At 35.9% G+C, this 17,434-nt stretch overlaps 1 protein-coding gene across 1 annotated transcript in view; it reads right to left on the reverse strand.

Annotated features, from left to right (window-relative positions):
- sli (slit guidance ligand) overlaps positions 1 to 17,434 on the reverse strand; it is a 445,788-nt gene that overhangs the window by 18,882 nt on the left and 409,472 nt on the right. The window contains exons 4-11 of the mRNA XM_065359909.1: positions 17,124 to 17,195; positions 12,692 to 12,763; positions 7,161 to 7,396; positions 6,906 to 7,047; positions 6,733 to 6,804; positions 3,407 to 3,478; positions 3,214 to 3,285; positions 2,795 to 2,866 (exon numbers count right to left, since the gene is read on the reverse strand). Of these exons, the coding sequence (XP_065215981.1) occupies positions 2,795 to 2,866; positions 3,214 to 3,285; positions 3,407 to 3,478; positions 6,733 to 6,804; positions 6,906 to 7,047; positions 7,161 to 7,396; positions 12,692 to 12,763; positions 17,124 to 17,195 (810 nt within the window). The remainder of the gene's footprint in view (positions 1 to 2,794; positions 2,867 to 3,213; positions 3,286 to 3,406; positions 3,479 to 6,732; positions 6,805 to 6,905; positions 7,048 to 7,160; positions 7,397 to 12,691; positions 12,764 to 17,123; positions 17,196 to 17,434) is intronic.

The following is a 17,434-nucleotide window of genomic DNA, read 5'->3' on the forward strand; positions in this document are numbered from 1 at the left end:
TTGAAGTAGAAAACAGGAATTGATTAAACCAGTCCCAAAATGGTTTCAATGTGTTTGAAAGCGGTTTAAACTGGTTTGGAATCGGTTTAGAACCAAATTGAAACGAGTTTGGAACCAATTAAAACTGGTTTGTAGTTATTTGCTCAGATTTTAAAGCAGTTCAGACAAGAGGAAATTACTTCAAACCGGATCCACGATTGGTTTAAATAAATTTGAAACCAGTTCAAACTGGTTTGAAATAGGTTTGAACCAGTTTGTGAAAACAAGTTTGAAATTAGTTGCAACTGGTTCATTGAAGTCGTTTGAGCAGGTTTAGAACCGTTTCAAACAAGCGACAATTGGTTCAAACCCGAACAAGAACGGTTTCGATAGATTTGAAAGCGTGTCAAACTAGTCTGGGAACGATTCAAACCGGTTTGAACAAGTTTGACCAGATTAATTTAAAGCAATTAAAACTGATTTTAAAAAGGTTTGGACAGTTTGGAAGTTGTTTAGACTAGATTAAAACTGGTTTAAACTGGTTTGAAATTAATTCAACCTAGTTCAAGGAGATTTAAACCGGTTCACAGGTGCTTTTAACTGAATTAAAAGTAGTTTCAGTCGGTTCGGAAATGATTTAAACTGCCTTGAAGCAGTTTAAACAGGTTCAAAACGAGTTTTTAAAGTGATTTCAATTGGTTCTGACCATGTAAACTGGTTTGGACTAGATTTAAACCAGTTTGAAGCAGTTAAACTTGATTTTGAAGATGACAGGTGAGAAGTAGTTTGAACAGGATTTCCAGTTTGAATTATTTCTGATTAAACCGGTTCAAAATACATTGCTGTCAGATAAAAATAAATCAATCGCTTCTTAGTTTTTTTTTTTTTTTTTTTTTTTTTTTTTTCAGAAAACACACTCTTTTATTGAGCAGTCTGTAGTAGTTTATGACTCAAGAATCATTTTTGGAAATTTGAAAATATTTTATGATTTAATGGATATTGGCATCTTTTTAAAAAATGAGCAAGAATTTTTGTATCCATGAGTTGACCTCTCCCAAAAAAAAATGGGGACTTTATTCACACGAATTCGATGTTCAATAAAAAATTTTCAAACATTCATTTTTAGGCGTTTCCCAAATGGATTCTACTCTTCCTTTTTTCAAAACTCGATTTAAAAAAAAAAAAATCTTCAAGTATGAGTACACTCACATCACAACACAAACGATAATTTCCCCATCATCCTCATAATCCCCCTCCTCCAAATATACATACCTCAACTCGAAAAAAAATCAATTTCCAATCCAAACCATCCAAACAACCCCTCCTTCCAACTCAACAAAAATTCCAACACTGATAAAATGTTTTCGCTTGGCTAAACAACAACAACAACAACAACCATTCAGGGAATGGGGAACTTGTACTACATAGTACATAAGTTCAGCTTGTTTCTTTAAATGTTTAACAATAAATCTCCCGGATCCGGCGTGGCTGAGTCGATTAAAAATTCAACACCGTGTAAAATACCTTTTGCTGCACCGTTACCGTTAAAATTCTCTCACAAACCATGAATAGTTGAAAAGTACAGAGGAGCGCGAAAATTCTTCGGAGAATAAGTTGTCAAATAATAGTAAGCAACTAACTGCGTTCGTCTCTCTTCGTTTCGCCCATCACCTATCTCAGGGCCCAGCCCGGTTTATAGTTTCTTTGTCTCGCTTACACTCGAGGAGCGTGCGCCGACACATAAAAACTATTAAAAAAACGCGAAAACAGAGTAGATGAAGAGCATGAAAATATGAGCGAGAATCCTCGCCGGAGATCCGACACAGGCAAATGTATTCGTAAATGTTAATGTAGCGTGTAAAATGATGTAGCTTTGGACCCCCTCTCTTCACCCCTTCGTCAACCTCCCCTCGGTGTACTTTTTACCTACTCTCTATGTATAAATGAAAATGGTTACGCTAACCTCAAAAACTAGATGAAAATTTCAACGCGACGACGACGACAAAATTTCACCGGAGACCATTTTCCAAGTTCGTATTTTCACTTCATTTAATTTAAAAACGACGCCGCGACTGTTCGCCCACCCCTCCCCCGCACTTCCTCCTGCCCCGAAATACTCGCAGGTACCTCGCGCGCACTCCCCAGCACCCAGCCAGCGACCTTTTTAATTGATGACGTTTCATACGATAAAACGCGTTAAAACCTATATAAAAAGCTATAATTACAAAGCTCCAGGCTTTCGACTTCCCTCCCTTCTTTTCCCCCTCGCTCGGCCCATATTACGTTTCCGTTCCCCTTTGTGGCTTGGTTCGTCGTACCTACCTACCTACTAGAGACCGTCACGTTGGCGTTATTTCCAACGGCAACGGCAACGCGATATCGAGCTGCGACGATACACCGTACAACGGCAACGTACGATGCCGTTGTTGTTGCACGATGCATCGTCGGCAGGCTACGATATGTGGTTCTAGTCATGCGCGCGCAACGACGAGTATGTTTTTAAAGATGGCACTTCGAATAAAATATTAAAACAGCTGATTGCAATGATTCAAATGTATTGAAAAGGACAGATAAGGACAGGTGTTAGATAATGGAGTTTAGGATGAGTCATCGCAGTCAAGCATCGGCAATATCGGCGTTGTGCAACGTTGACAACGAGCAGCGTGGTTCACGTTGGACGTTGTTTTTTTGAACACGGCAACGCGTTGCACGCTGCCGATATGTGAACAACGTACGTTGTACAACGCATCGTGACGGTCTCTACTACCTACGCTTATACATAATATACACTAGAGTACTATATCTGTATACTTACAGTAGATTCAACGAATTCAAATCCTTGAATGTATCCTTTCTAATGCACGAGATTTCATTCGCATTTAATAACCTGTGCAGCGAAGAAAGAAAAAATTCATTATTTGTACAGAATAGATAGGTATTGCATATACTTTAAGATAGCGAGATACATATATAAATAAATTCTCATTTCGAATTCGAAACGAAAATTCAATTTTTTTTCTCCTTTATCTCGCACGAATCTCGCCGTTTTAATTCGATAAAAATAATATAAATTCGCAGATACTTTTCGCGCCTTATACCTACGAACGAGTCGCAAGACGAATAAAAATATACAGGTCCGAATCCGCTTTAACGAATTAAAATTTATAATGCGGAAAGTGCGAGAGAAAAAAAATTAAAAAATACATTATATTATACTCTCTATAGTGTACTCACAGCAACTGGAGCGAGGTTAATCCGTGGAAAACTCCGTTTCCTAATTCTTTTATTTTATTTCCATACATTACTCTGTAGGGGAAAGAGAAAAAACAAAACGGCATTTTGATTAAATACCAGAAAAGCGAAGCGTTATAACGGAGGGTCTGGTCGGCTATATCTACGTTAAAATATGCGCGTATACTATACTTACAACGATGTTAGAGATTTTAGGCCTTGGAACGCGTCCGGAGCTACTTTCACGATTTGGTTTTTGCTCAAGTCGCTGGAATTGTAAACAATACGCGAGAATTAAACGTTGAATTACGAGTTTAATGTATAGCGAATTGAGTCTACTCGTAAGTTGCGTATAAATAAAGGTAAAGAGTCGAAATGCCCTTGAGAAAAAAAATTTATTTTGAGGAAAAATTGAAAGAATTGGCGACACTTGCAGACTATCTTAAGGTTGGTTTATGAAATATTGTATTTTTTCAAGCTAATGGATCATGTAGACGAATGAGAAACGAGCAATTGGTTCGAATTTCTGAAATGAATCGTTCGTGAACGACTAGAATAAGAAGTAGTAATCTTTTAATAAAGACAGAAAACACGAGAAACAAATAATTCGCGAAAGAATTCGATAATTGGATCACATAATAATGAATCATTTTGAAATAACGGTTGAAAAAAAGAGAGTCTAATAAATCGAATCAACTTAACTGAATCATTCGTGAACGAGACGAAAAACCAATTCTCACAAACTTGTGCAATTCATTTTAAGAAATCAATGAAAATGAAATTTCAGTGTTTTAAATCTAGTGAACTGAATCGTTCGCGAACGAATTGGAAAATTAGATCAAGGTGATTCAATTTTGAACGACAATAAAAATAAAACTGAATAATTTGAGTTTCATGAACTGAATCATTCGTGAACGAAATGAAAAATCAAACTCTCATACAAGTGATTTATACTTAAAAATCAAAATAAATGAACAAAATTTCAGTGGTTTCAATTTTTCAAATTTGTTGAACTAAATCGTTCGCGAACGACTCGCATAATTCGTTCACTAGAAAATGAATCATTCGCGAACGAATTGAAAAATTAGATCAAAGTGATTCCATTTTGAACGACAGTAAAAATAAAACTGAATAATTCAAGTTTCATGAACTGAATCATTCGTGAACGAAATGAAAAATCAACTCTCATACAAGACGTGATTTACTTAAAAAATCAAAATAAAATATAAACAACATTTCAGTGTTTCAAATGTTTCAATTTTTCAAATTTGTTGAACTGAATCGTTCGCGAACGACTGGCATAATTCGTTCACTAGAAAAATGAATCATTCGCGAACGAAACAAAAAAATCAATTTCCATACAAGTGATTCATTTTGTAAACCAAAATACAAATATGGAAACAAAATTCCAAAGTTTTAAATTCATTGAACTGAATCATTCGCGAACGATTAGCATGATTCGTTCACAAAAAATGGATCATTCGCGAACAAATTGAAAAATTGGACAACATGATATCGAAATCGATTTTAATTTGAAGCGGAATGAAATCTAAAAAAATCCAACTATTTGAGTTCACTGAACTGAATCATTCGCGAACGAACCAAAAAAATCAATTTTCATACAAGTAATTCATTTTGCAAACCAAAATACAAACATGGAAACAAAATTTCAAAAATTTTAAATTTATTGAACTGAATCGTTCGCGAACGACCGGCATAATTCGTTCACTAGAAAATGAATCATTCGCGAACAAATTGAAAAATTGGACTACTTGATATTGATTTCAATTTGAAACGGAATTAAACCAACTAAAAAGGAAATTCATCATTCGAGTTCACAGAAGTGAATCATTCGCGAACGAAACAAAAAATCAATTCTCGTACAAGTGATTCATTTTGAAAATAAAAATGAAAATTGTATAGAAACAAAATTTCACAGTTTCAAATTTATTAAACGAACTGAATCGTTCGCGAACGGCAGGAATAATTCATCCATTTTTCACTAGAAAACACGACAAAAAGGAAACGAAACGACTCTACAAATGATCACAAAAACACAAATCGTTCGCGAACGAATCAGGAAGTTACATCACATGGTGAATTATTTTGAAACGACAGTACAAAGAAAATTCAAAAATTCCAATCCACTGAACTGAATCATTCGCGAACGAAATAGAAAATCAATCCCCGAACAGATAAAAATCACTATGTTGAAACAAAATTTCATTGTTTCAAAATTCAAACTCGTTGAAATGAATCGTTCGCGAACGATTCCAATGATTCGTTCATTAAAAACAGCTGCGCCAGATCTTTCAATAAAAAAAATTTAAAAAAAAACGAAACGTGAATTTTGATCAACAATGAAGATTCATTTTGGAGCGTCAACAAAGATGAAAGTAAATAATTCATGTTCACCGCACTGAATCATTCGCGAACGAAATCGAAAACCTATTCACATGCATACAAATGATTCACTTTAGAAAATCGATCCTTGGTTACTTCAATTTTTCCTTTCATTCTTTGATGATTAAATTCCATTTTCTATATTGTTGAAGTATCATTCGAAAAAAAAATGTGAGTCACTCAGAATAAGAATCACTCGAGAACGGCTCACTCAAAAAAAGGATTGACAATAAGAATGTCTTGAAAAACAAAGTAAATAAAATTACAGAAAATTTCAAATATCGAAATCGAGGTCACTGAATCGAATTACTGGTAACTAAACGATTCATTTCACAAACGAATCATTCGCGAACAATTTCAAAAATATTTTCAAAAATAAACGAACCTCGCCAAAAATGAACTGGCAATGAAAATATTTTAGTGGTGTAGATTTCTAATAACTCGTTCACGAACGATTCGACCGATCTTTTTCTGGAAAGAACCATTTTTGAAGTGAAACTCTGAACCTATCGAGCTCATTGAGCCCAACATTGAACTGAATTAACAAACTGACCGATTTCCATTTTAAATGAGTCATTTGCGAACGATTTTGAAAATATGTTCAATCATCAATGTATTTTACGATGATGAATTCATACTTCATAAAAACTCATTCCAAGATTTCATACTCCGCAAATCGTTCGCGAATGATTCGCTCGAAACGATGGCATTATAAAGGACTCTTTCCATTTCAGTAAAATTACACACAAAAAAGACCTATAGGTACGCAAGTTTCACTCAATAATTCCCAAATTTTTCAACATTTTCTAAGAAAAATCTAATCATTTATTACAATATTATCCAATGACAGATATTCCAGTCTCCTTTAGATTAACTCGTGGAACTCTGCCCTGCTCTACCACAACCAAAATAATTTTTTATCCACAACAACAACAGTCTCGACATCATTAGTACACATTTTCAAATTTCTCGTTTCTTCTTCTTCATTCCACCTGCACCGAAAAACTCTCCCATCCGATCTTCTTCTTCGAAATGATACATTCAAGTACACGTATAAATGGACCTCTACCTATGTATACTAAATACTTAATAAATCAAAAGACATTAAATCATACTCACATTCTTCTTAATCGTTTATAATGCGAGAATGCTCTCGATGGTATCTCGGTGATTTGATTTTGTTCCAAGCGCCTACGCAATTGAATAAATTAATCAAACAAACAAAAACATCCTCTCACTGGATATGGCCAGCGCCTGGGCTGGCGCACGTTTACTCGGCAGGGGCTACTTACAATTCGGTGGTATCTTCGGGTAATCTGGTGGGTACCTTGGTTAACAGTTTCTCTCTGCAGTCGACGATACCGTCGGTGCATTTGCAAGGCGATGGGCATATCGATTCTCCCGTACTGCATTGGTTATTCGTCCACGATTCGTCTGTTCATTTCCAAAAAAAAACAAAAAAACGCGTTAAAATTAAATACACGATAAATAATCATTTCCCATACAAAAAAAAAGAGAAAAACTCGAATTCACACAAATCAACAAACCTGTGCATTGGAAATCTTGTTCGTGTAAGTCGACTATATTATGACCTTTGAATTGGCTCGGATAAGCGCACCGAGTCTGGGTACCGAGACGAGGAAATCTGCGAAGCCATTTTCCCAGCCATAACAGACGACAGTCGCAAGCGAAATCGTTATCCGATAATCGAACTGTACGTAAACGATATAAATCTTGGAATAGATCTTCTGGTAACGATGTTAGATTATTGTTGTTCAGCGTTCTGAAAAATTGACAAAAAATTACAGTCATGTTGATCTCGAATTTCATTATTGGAGCTGCAGACACTGAGGAAGGAGTGAGAGGGGGGGGGGAGAAGAGCAATGTGACCATAAAATTACCGTAAATTATCGTGATTCCATACTTGAGAAAAAAAAAATCAAAGACGAAACCGTACACAAAACCTCAACCTAAAAACTCACTGACCCCAAAAAAAACTAATCCATCTCCGCGAGCAAACATTTCAAAAACTTCCGCTCAAAAACAATAAAACAATCATATCCACCTGAACCGCAGTTTTTCAATTCGTACAGAAATAAACCAAATATGTACAACAAAACCGACTACACAACAATCCCTTATCAAAAATCACCCACCCTTACACCATAGAGCGTCGCGTCGGCTCTACGAATCGAACATTTGAGGTAATAAATTCATCAAATTACGAATCCACTCTGGCATGCCTTTTCGTATAGCTGTATGTATACCTACCTAGCTATAGCAACATCTACATATAACTCGTAGCATAGCTGCTCAGCTTGCCAAGTAAAATAGTAAAATTTATAAAATTGCGAGATTTATTTTCACCGTGCCATAAAAACAGACATCTAGTAACTAATCATTTTTCCAAGAGACAAGCTCCATTTCCATAAATCATGCCCGGGCTAGTCTCTCTCTCTCCTCTACCTGGCGCTTCTTGCTACCCCTTTACTTTATCTCTACATCGTACTCGTATATATACCGGGTAAATGCAGACTAGGTAGGTTAGGTAGGTATAGTAAAATATATAGACGCTCTTCGTAGTCGTCGTCGTCCTCCTCCTCGTCCTCCTCCTCCTCGTATCTTAGTCGACGCTTTCTCACTCTCACTCTCTGTTTGTTGCGGGTTCGTGCTATACTGCTTTTGTGCAGATAGTGAGATTGCACGTTTAAAAAGGCTTCTTTTTGGGTATAAATTTAATTGTCGTGCAACAAAATAGGTACACTGTTGCTTGGTGTTTTTTTTGAGCACTTGTAAGCGTATGATTGTTTAAAGATACCTTCGTACGTTTATTTGCTTTGCATTCATTTACGTGTACAAAATAATTTTTAGTAGGTAGTTGGATATTTGTTTAGTCGATTTTTTTCTGTAAAAAAAAACAATGGCCATAGGAAAAAGCACACAAATAAGTTTTCAAATATTTCTATTTTTTTTCTTTCATCAATGTCAAAATGTCGAAGCACCAAGACTGTTTAGAAGCAGAGCTCACAAAAACTCACCCTTAGTTACCACTTTTATGTGTATAGACATCAAAATTGAATCATCTTGCTCATTCTCAAACTAAAAATCCAAATTAAGTTAATGATTAAGAACAATCACAAGTTGGCTAGAAGTTATCTGAACAATCCTGCATCTACAACTCAAATACATATAAAACTCAATTCATATTCCGTCTTTCTGTCTTTCTTTATTTCCGTCTTTCCATCTTTTAGTCTTTTTGTCTTTTCATCTTTCTGTCTTTCCATCTGTTCTTTTGTTCTTCTATTCATTCTTCCACTTCCACTCATTCTTTCATTCATTCATTCTTTTCTTTCATCCATTCTTCCATTCTTCCATTCATCCGTTCATCTGTTCATCCATTCATGCAATCATCCAAGCATAGGAGACTTCAACAGCCATAGTGTAAGCTGGGGATATGCTGAAAATGATACAGATGGTGACCTAGTGGAGAAATGGGCTGAAGAGCAGCAGCTGAGCTTGGTCTTTGATGCAAAACTGCCGGCATCCGTCAATAGTGGAAGATGGAAACGCGGATATAACCCAGATAACATTTTTGTTTCTGAGCAAATCTCAAGTCTATGTCACAAACGAGTAGCAGATCCAATTCCCCGAACCCAACACAGGCCAATTATATGCGAAATTAAGGCGGTCATCAGCCCAATTAAATGTGAAAACCCACCTCCAAGATTCAATTTCAAAAAGGCCAATTGGGAATCTTTTGAACAAGCAATTGAAGAAAAGATAGACAACCTACTGCCAATACCAGAAAATTATGAACTCTTCAATGAAATTGTTAAGAAAGCCTCAAAAGATCATATACCAAGGGGAGCAAGAAAGGAGTATATCTCTGGAATGGAGCTGCATCTCATGACACAATACAAGGAGTACATTGAAAAATTCAATGAAAATCCCTTCAGTGAGGAAACCATTGAACTAGGAAATCAATTAGCAAGTGATATAGCAGAATCCAGACAGAAAAAATGATAGGAATTAGTAGAAAATCTGGATTTCTGCAAAGATAGCTGAAGAGCCTGGCAACTGTGTCTGTTGAAGAGACTTGATGGAGGTAAAACTCAACAGAGTAATTTCACTTAGGTAACAGCTAACCAAGTAGCCCATCAACTACTCCTGAATGGAAAGACTGACAGCAAAAGCATCCGAACAAAAGTGGTAAGATGCACGGATGGGGAAGTGAATAACTTTGCTACGCCAATTACTAACAAAGAAGTGAAGTCCGCAATCAAATTGTCCAAAAATAGGAAGACTGCTGGAGAACCTGAAATGAACACTGAACTGGACAGAATACGTACTGAATGGAACTGAACTGACTACTGGACTGAATACTGAAATTTTATTTTATTTTATTTCAATACTGCAATTTTATTAAATTTTTTCATTAGTTCATTCATTCAGTCCTTTTGTCCTTTTGTCTTTTTGTCTTTTCATCTTTTCATCGTTTCGTCTTTTTGTCTTTTCATCACTTCGTCATTTTGTCTTTTCGTCCTTTCATCGTTTTGTCTATACTTCTTTTTGTCTTTTTGTCGCTTTGTCATTTTGTTGTTTCATCTTTTTGTTTTTTCATCACCTTTTTGTTGCCTTTTTGCCTCTTTGTCTCTTCATCTTTTCTTCGCCTTTTTGTCTTTTTGCCTAATTGCCCATTTGTCTTTTCATCTTTTCATGTTTTTGTACTTTTGTCTTCTCATCACCTTTTTGTTGCCTTTTTGCCTCTTCATCTTTTTGTCTCCTTATCTCCTTTTCGCCTAATTGCCTTTTTGCCTTTTTGTCTTTTTGTCTTTATGTCGTTTCGTCATTTTGTATTTTCATAATTTTGTCACTTTGTCGTTTTGTCATTTTGTTGTTTCGTCTTTTTGTTGCCTTTTTGCCTCTTTGTCTATTCATCTTTTCGTCACTTTTTCTCCTTTTCACCCAATTGCGTTTTTGCCTTTTTGTGTTTTCGTGCTGTGAATATGGGTAATTACGTAATTACCAGGCAAATACAAATGCTTACCGCGTAAATACGAGGAATTACCGCATAAATACGAGTAATTACCAAAGAAATACGGGTAATTACCTAGTAAATAGGAGTAAGTACTTACCAGGTAAATGTGGGTAGTTACCTGGCAAATACGAGTAATTACTCAGTAAATACTGGTAATTACTTGGAAAAACACGGTAATTACTGCACAAGTACAGTAATTATTGAGTAAACGCTTGTAATTACCTTGTAAATATGGTTTACTGGGTAAAAACGAGTAATTGCACGGTAAACATGAATTAGCCGAGTAATTTGGTCCGTATTTATTTACCCGGTAATACCAAAATTTTACAAGTTTTTACATTCTTGAATCTTGATCAATTTCTCATTTTTTTCTCGTGTTACAAAAAATTTGAAAATGAGATTTTCAAAAATTGAAAATGGAGTGATTACTGTTGACAATGTATTCAAACAGAATATTCTCCATGAAAATTCTGCAATTTGGATATTTCCCCACTTGTTTTTCAATATGTATATGATACCCACCCGTCTTACTCCTTTTTGCTCACTGATTGTTCAAAACAAAAGGTTTGAAAGTTTTTGGTCACTTTTTGTTCAATCTTCTCTCTTGAGTGAAAAATCAAACTTGAGAACACTGCAGATATTGAAATCAAAAAAATATGACTCCCTCTTTCAGTTTTCAAAATTTTCATTTGTATGGAAACCCTTCATTTTTTACCAACATTTTTCGATAAAGTTTGTGTAGAAAAAACAACCCCAGCAAAAAATGTCCAAAACAATCATCACTGGTAAATTGAGCCATTTTTTTTTTCAATTTTCATAAAATTTTCATTATTTCTGGCACATTAGATTATTCCTCTCCATCCCATGAGTGTGCTAGATTGTAATTTGGGAGGACATAGTCACATTATTCAAAAATTCCAGCCACTAGGGGAAAAAGTACGCTGTAGAATAATCATGCAACACCCTCCCCCTCTTCCTCTAACTCATTAAGAAAAATGCAACATGGGTATTGAATTATAGGTTGTCAAAAGCTAGGGGTTCAAAATTTTGAAATACGCAACATGGGTGCCAAAATATAAGTTTTTGATGGCGCTGATTCTGAATCTGAAATCAGTTTGACCCTAAAACCAAAATTGAGCGTCCCGGAGCATCAAAGGAGTCAAGGGCTTAGGGCTCTAACTTCTGAAAAATGATATATGAATATTGAAATAAGTATAGGTTTTAGAGAACGCTGATTCCAATCCTATGACCGGTTTAATCCCAGAACAAAAACTAAACTCCAGAGAAGGGACTTCGGGCTCAACGATTTCATGAAGTAGAATAAGGGAATTGAAGTGCAGGTTTTCAAGACTCACCCACTTCTTTGCAAAAAATTCAAGGAAAGACCTGTAAATTTTTCAAGCAATAAAAGCTCGAAAAAAGTCAAGGTTTTTCGACTTTTCTGAACTTCTTTGACCTGCAGATAATGAAGATATCTTGGTCAGCTATATAATTACTCGTACGTTGAAAAACTTTACAAATTTCAAAAAACACAAAAATTCGGCTCTCATTCGACAGCATGCAGCTCGTCTTACACAACTTCGTACACCCCCATTCGAAAAAAAAATACACACAGAATTTAATACACAATACAACTATAGCGACGATTACGACGACAACGACGACGCCAAACAGCAAACAAAACTCGCAAACTGCGCTCTTAAACTCGTCGTGTTGTCTTCATTCTTGGCGCTGGCAAAAAAAAAAGAGGAAAAAATTAATCTGCATCACCCTTTTATTTTACAACTCGCACGGGCATCAAATTGAACGACGTTGCTTATTGAATACTCGGTGAGATATTACGATAAAGCACACATTCCAATCGAGAAGTCACATTGAACTCTTTCAATAAAAAAAAAAAAAAAGGAAAAAAACAGGGAGACCCTTTGACGAGAATACTAGTGGGGCACACAAAAGAGGGAGAAAAAAAATTCGCGAGCAGAATTTCAATATATCTACGATAGAATATCTAAAAAAAAAAGAAAAAGTATATATACTTACAATATCTCGAGCTTCTTTAGATGCGCAATGGAGCCTGCTTCGATGCACATAATCTCATTATAATCCAATCTCCTGCACAAGAATAAGAGAAAAAAAATACCAATTAAAAGCATTTCGCTACATTAAATCGAATAAAAAATTCTCCGCGGCTTCCATTAATTTAAGTCACTCGCAGGAATAAGCGTAAGTAAAGTAGAGAAAAAAAAAACTTTCTAAATAGAAACCCATTTAGAAAAAAAAAACCTCGCACCTCGACCCCCTGCTCCCTCGTGTACGTAATTTTCCTCAGTCCTCAGCCTCAGCCTCAGCCATCCAGCCAGCGAGTCAATCGAATATGCATGAATGTGAAGGGTGCGAAAATTATGAGACTAATAATATTCAAAACTGAACAAAAATTTTCCACCCAAAAGCCAGAAGTTAAGCTTTTACCGTTAAGTATTTTTTTCCCACACCGGGTTCGTCGTCGTTTCTGTCCCCCTCCCCCTCTCTCTATCGCTCTACCTTCCATGACATTGCCCGAGCACCGACTTTATTAAATCTTAAACCTTCATTATTCTGATACGCTTCGTTGAGCAATTACATCTTTTCCACGGTGCCTCGCCTCGCCTCCTCGTACCGGTCTCGAAATATTTTTCCTATATAATTTTCCAGCACCTTTATTTTTTTCTTCGCCTTCTACTCCGCAGCATCTCCAGGTTACAACTTACATTACGATACGAACCGACCGAAGAATTTATCCAAATAACCGCCTTGTTCCAAAAACCGCATCGTTGTCGACGGTGTTGGGTAACAGGAGGATGGGGGGGGGGGGTGATAAAACGAGCCAGGGGCATGGGCACTATCTCTCGTGGATTATTAATTTGTAAAAAAAAACCCTCTTTTGAAAGAGCTTCGTGGCTCGTGGATTTCATTGTGCATACCTACGAGTATGTTTTGGGCAATGCTGCAAAAATATAATAATAATATTATGTAGGTATAATAAAATTAAACCACGCCGACCCGACTGCTCCGCAACAATGATAAGGTGCCATACATACATATTATTAGGACAAGATTTCGCAACCTAGTAACGGATTAGCGCGAGGTATTAGTAAAAATACCCCCCCTCCCCTCCATCGAAACACACATCTCACCCCTTTAGCCACCAGCCAGCATACGTGCCCTCGTATAATGACTGCGAAAAATTCATACCGTAAAAAAACAATCGCTCGACGGAGTAATTTAGCGTGAAAATTACGTCCTGGCAGCGCCACCCCTACATACCCCTCTATAGTCCGGATTAGATATACGCGTGTAAAGGCTTTGCTGGCGCATTTTTCGCACTTTTTTCTACATTTTTCATTAACCTGGCTAGCTGGCTGGTTGGATGGCGCCACCCTATATACTCGTATTCGGTACTCGGAGGTGAGCTGAGCCAGCCACCATTCCGATTACGTAAATATTTACCCGGTCACTCGTGCTGGTTTTAATGCGAATTGTGAACTGGTAAATGAGCCTTTTTTTGGAACACGTGGTATTGTTTGGAATATGCCATTACATGTTAATTTGATGAAAAAAATTATTTTGAGCCTTAAACTTTTTTTCACAATATATTCGCTCACCTCACAAATTTTAAATAGATTCGATCAGAGTCAGAAAGCCCCCCCCCCGGCCCCACCCTTCCATTCTGAAAAAAATCAAGAAATTTAAAAAATGAATTTTTTTGTCATCCCTTTTAATGCGCAGATTTGATTTATTTATATCAGAAAAACACTATTCAATAGTTTTGACACCCCCCCTCCCCTCCTCCATAAAACAAAATGGAAAAGTGAAATTTCAGTCTCCCACCCGTTCTCTCAAAAAGCAAAAAAAATTTGAAAAAAGAAATTTTGAGATTTACATTGTTGGTTGTGGGGAAGAGGGAAGTGAGAGATTGCTTTCTTTGAAAAGGGGGTTATTTGGAAAAATTTGGACCAAAAATAGAAAATTTCCAAAAAATTTGTTTACTAGTAGACTTCAAATTTTCATATTTTTTTACTTTTTTAACTTGAGCCAACAATACTTTTGGGGACTGAGGAAGGTCTTTTTTTGTTAAAATGATTCTGACGCACAAATTGGAAACTAAAATTTTTTTTTTACAGATTCCAATTCTTTTCTTTTTAAAACTTTTTTTGATTACTTTCAACTTGAGGGAAGAAGGCTTCAAAACATGATTTTTTCCAAGTAGGAAAAAAGTAAAAAATGGAGAATAATTTCTTCAGGCGCGGGATAATGTATTCGATTCGAACGAAATTGCGATTTTTGAATTTTATTGGGAGAAACCGAAGGACCCAATGAAAAACCTAGTTGAACTGGAAAGGAATGACTCAAGACCAATTCAACTGAACTTAGATTTTCTGACGCAGAAAAACTTCAAAAATACACTGGGAGGTCAAATTTTATAAAATGAATTTAATTTCTTTGCTTTTGGAGACCGTTTTCCAATTATTCAAAGGGCCATTTTTCGCGATAAAACCAAAGTTTGATCAAATTGAGTTACAAAACTGAATTCGTAGTAGTTTCAATACACAGTTCGAGCAGTTTTGGAGCATCAAGCACAAATCTGAATTTACCAATTTTGAACAAAATTCCCATAAAAAAGAGAGAAATGAAATTCGACATCACATAAAAATTCAAAATCCGTCAACGTTGGCTCAAATTCATAGAGAAGTTTTTTTTTTTAATTCAAAAATCCGATTTTTTTGAAAAATTTGAAAATTTAGTTTCTTTAAAAAGTTCAAAAACACAATTTTTTTCAAAAATTCAAAAATTTGATTTTTTTTTACAAAATTTAAAAGTTTTATTTTTTTGAAAAATCAAAAATTTGATTTTTTTAAAAATTCAAAAATTAAATTTAAAAAAAAAACAAAAATATATTTTTTGAAGAATTTGAAAATTTGATAGAGACTTGGGAGATTTCAGAATAGCTCATGCAAAATTCATCGGTCGAATGTTAAGGTAGGAGGGGAGTGAGAAATTAGTCAAGTTATGGTAAATTCGATTTTATACGAGGTGCTGAAATTAATTTCAGACCATTTTTCCAAAACTAAAAAATCAAAACAGGCTTCAAAAAAACATGAAAACACCACCAGTGGATTTTAAAGATCAAAAATGAGATTAGAACTGAATTTCAGCTCTTATCTCGATTTGATCATACTTTTCCTCGCCAAATACGAAGCCAAATTTGAATTTTCAAAAATTTGTCAAGAACAAAAATAATAAATTCTGCTCTTAAAATTCATACAAGAGATGTACGTTTGAATGCTACAATTTCCGCGATAATTGAAGATCTTCAAAAACTGAAAAAAGGAGACGTCGTTCTCGATTAATTTGTCAAGTTTCGATCCTCCAGAATTCCACACACAGGCAACCAAATAAACAGATCTGCAGTTCAGATAGTAGCTCGTGAAAAACGAAACAGATTTACGAATATTCCCGTGCTTGATTGCTGATCACTGATCAGTGATCATCATCAGATATTTTTCAATTTCACTTAATTCTATTCTTTTACAATCCCTCCCCTTTGATAGTCTCATACAATTCAATTTAGGTGAATTTTAACGCAATTGGCGAAATCAGTGCAACCAATGGACACCACAAAAACATCTCATTCCTCATCACAACTTGAACTCGATTCTCAAAAGAAAATACTCGAACATTTTATTAGTTTTTTTACATCCTCCTCTCAAACATCAGCCAACCGACACTTGCACGAAAAAATCTCCTTTGCAGGTACTTTACGCGTGCTTGCTTCAAATCTCAAGCCAGTCCACTTCAACTCTACGGTGTATCCAGCCTTGTGGCATACACACGAGTCACGCCGGTAAATCCCAACAGGACGATTATTCCGCTCGACAAACCGCTCATAAAATCCGAATCCCAGCAAAGAAATCATCGACACTTGGTTTATTTCACACATAACATCTGAAAGAAAGCTTCTTTCCGCAGCGTCTACCTATTCTCACCACTACATCCACCACCCTCCTCGTGAGCGAGTATCACACAGAGACACGCTACCATCGCCTCATCCAACAATACACGAGTAGTGTAAAGCAGATAAATACACACTAAACTTTACACCATCGCGACGACGACGATTCTATCAGCATCATTGGAAAAGAAAGAGCAAAAATCCGAGCTCGGAGAACATGTGAGAAAAAAAATCCGAAAATTACATTAGTAACGCTACATTTATTACAAACGTCTGTCTGTAAGTAACAAGCTGCAGGCGTGATAAAACACATATACTCGTATAGGTAGGTGCTCCTTATGCTAGCTCTTTGCTTTGGTTCTTTTTCTTTTCCATTTCTCTTCTATTTCGCGAAACAGTGCGTTTTCTCAAATTAAAGGTAAATGTGAAATTTCTCGCTTTATCGAACAAAGCTCCCGCCGAAAAATTATAAACAATACTTACAGCGTTTTTAACGACGCAGCTCCGCGAAACGTCTTCCTTCCTATCGTTTGTAATTTATTGCGACTGATGTCTCTGTAACATGAAAAATAACCCGTATCGTGTAAATAAAACGATGATGGCAACGCAGGCGAGAAGAATCTAGTAGCGTATATAACTAAACACAGTACGAGTACGTATAATAAATGCTTACTCTTAATTAAAACACGAGTAAAAAGTCGACAAATGAAACGAAAAACGAAGAAAAATTTCTACAGTGTTTTTTTCTCCCCCTTTTTTCCCAACTTATGTACACTTGTGTAGTGTAGTTAACC

This window comes from Planococcus citri, chromosome 4 (assembly GCF_950023065.1).
Source record: "Planococcus citri chromosome 4, ihPlaCitr1.1, whole genome shotgun sequence".
NCBI lineage: Eukaryota > Metazoa > Arthropoda > Insecta > Hemiptera > Pseudococcidae > Planococcus > Planococcus citri.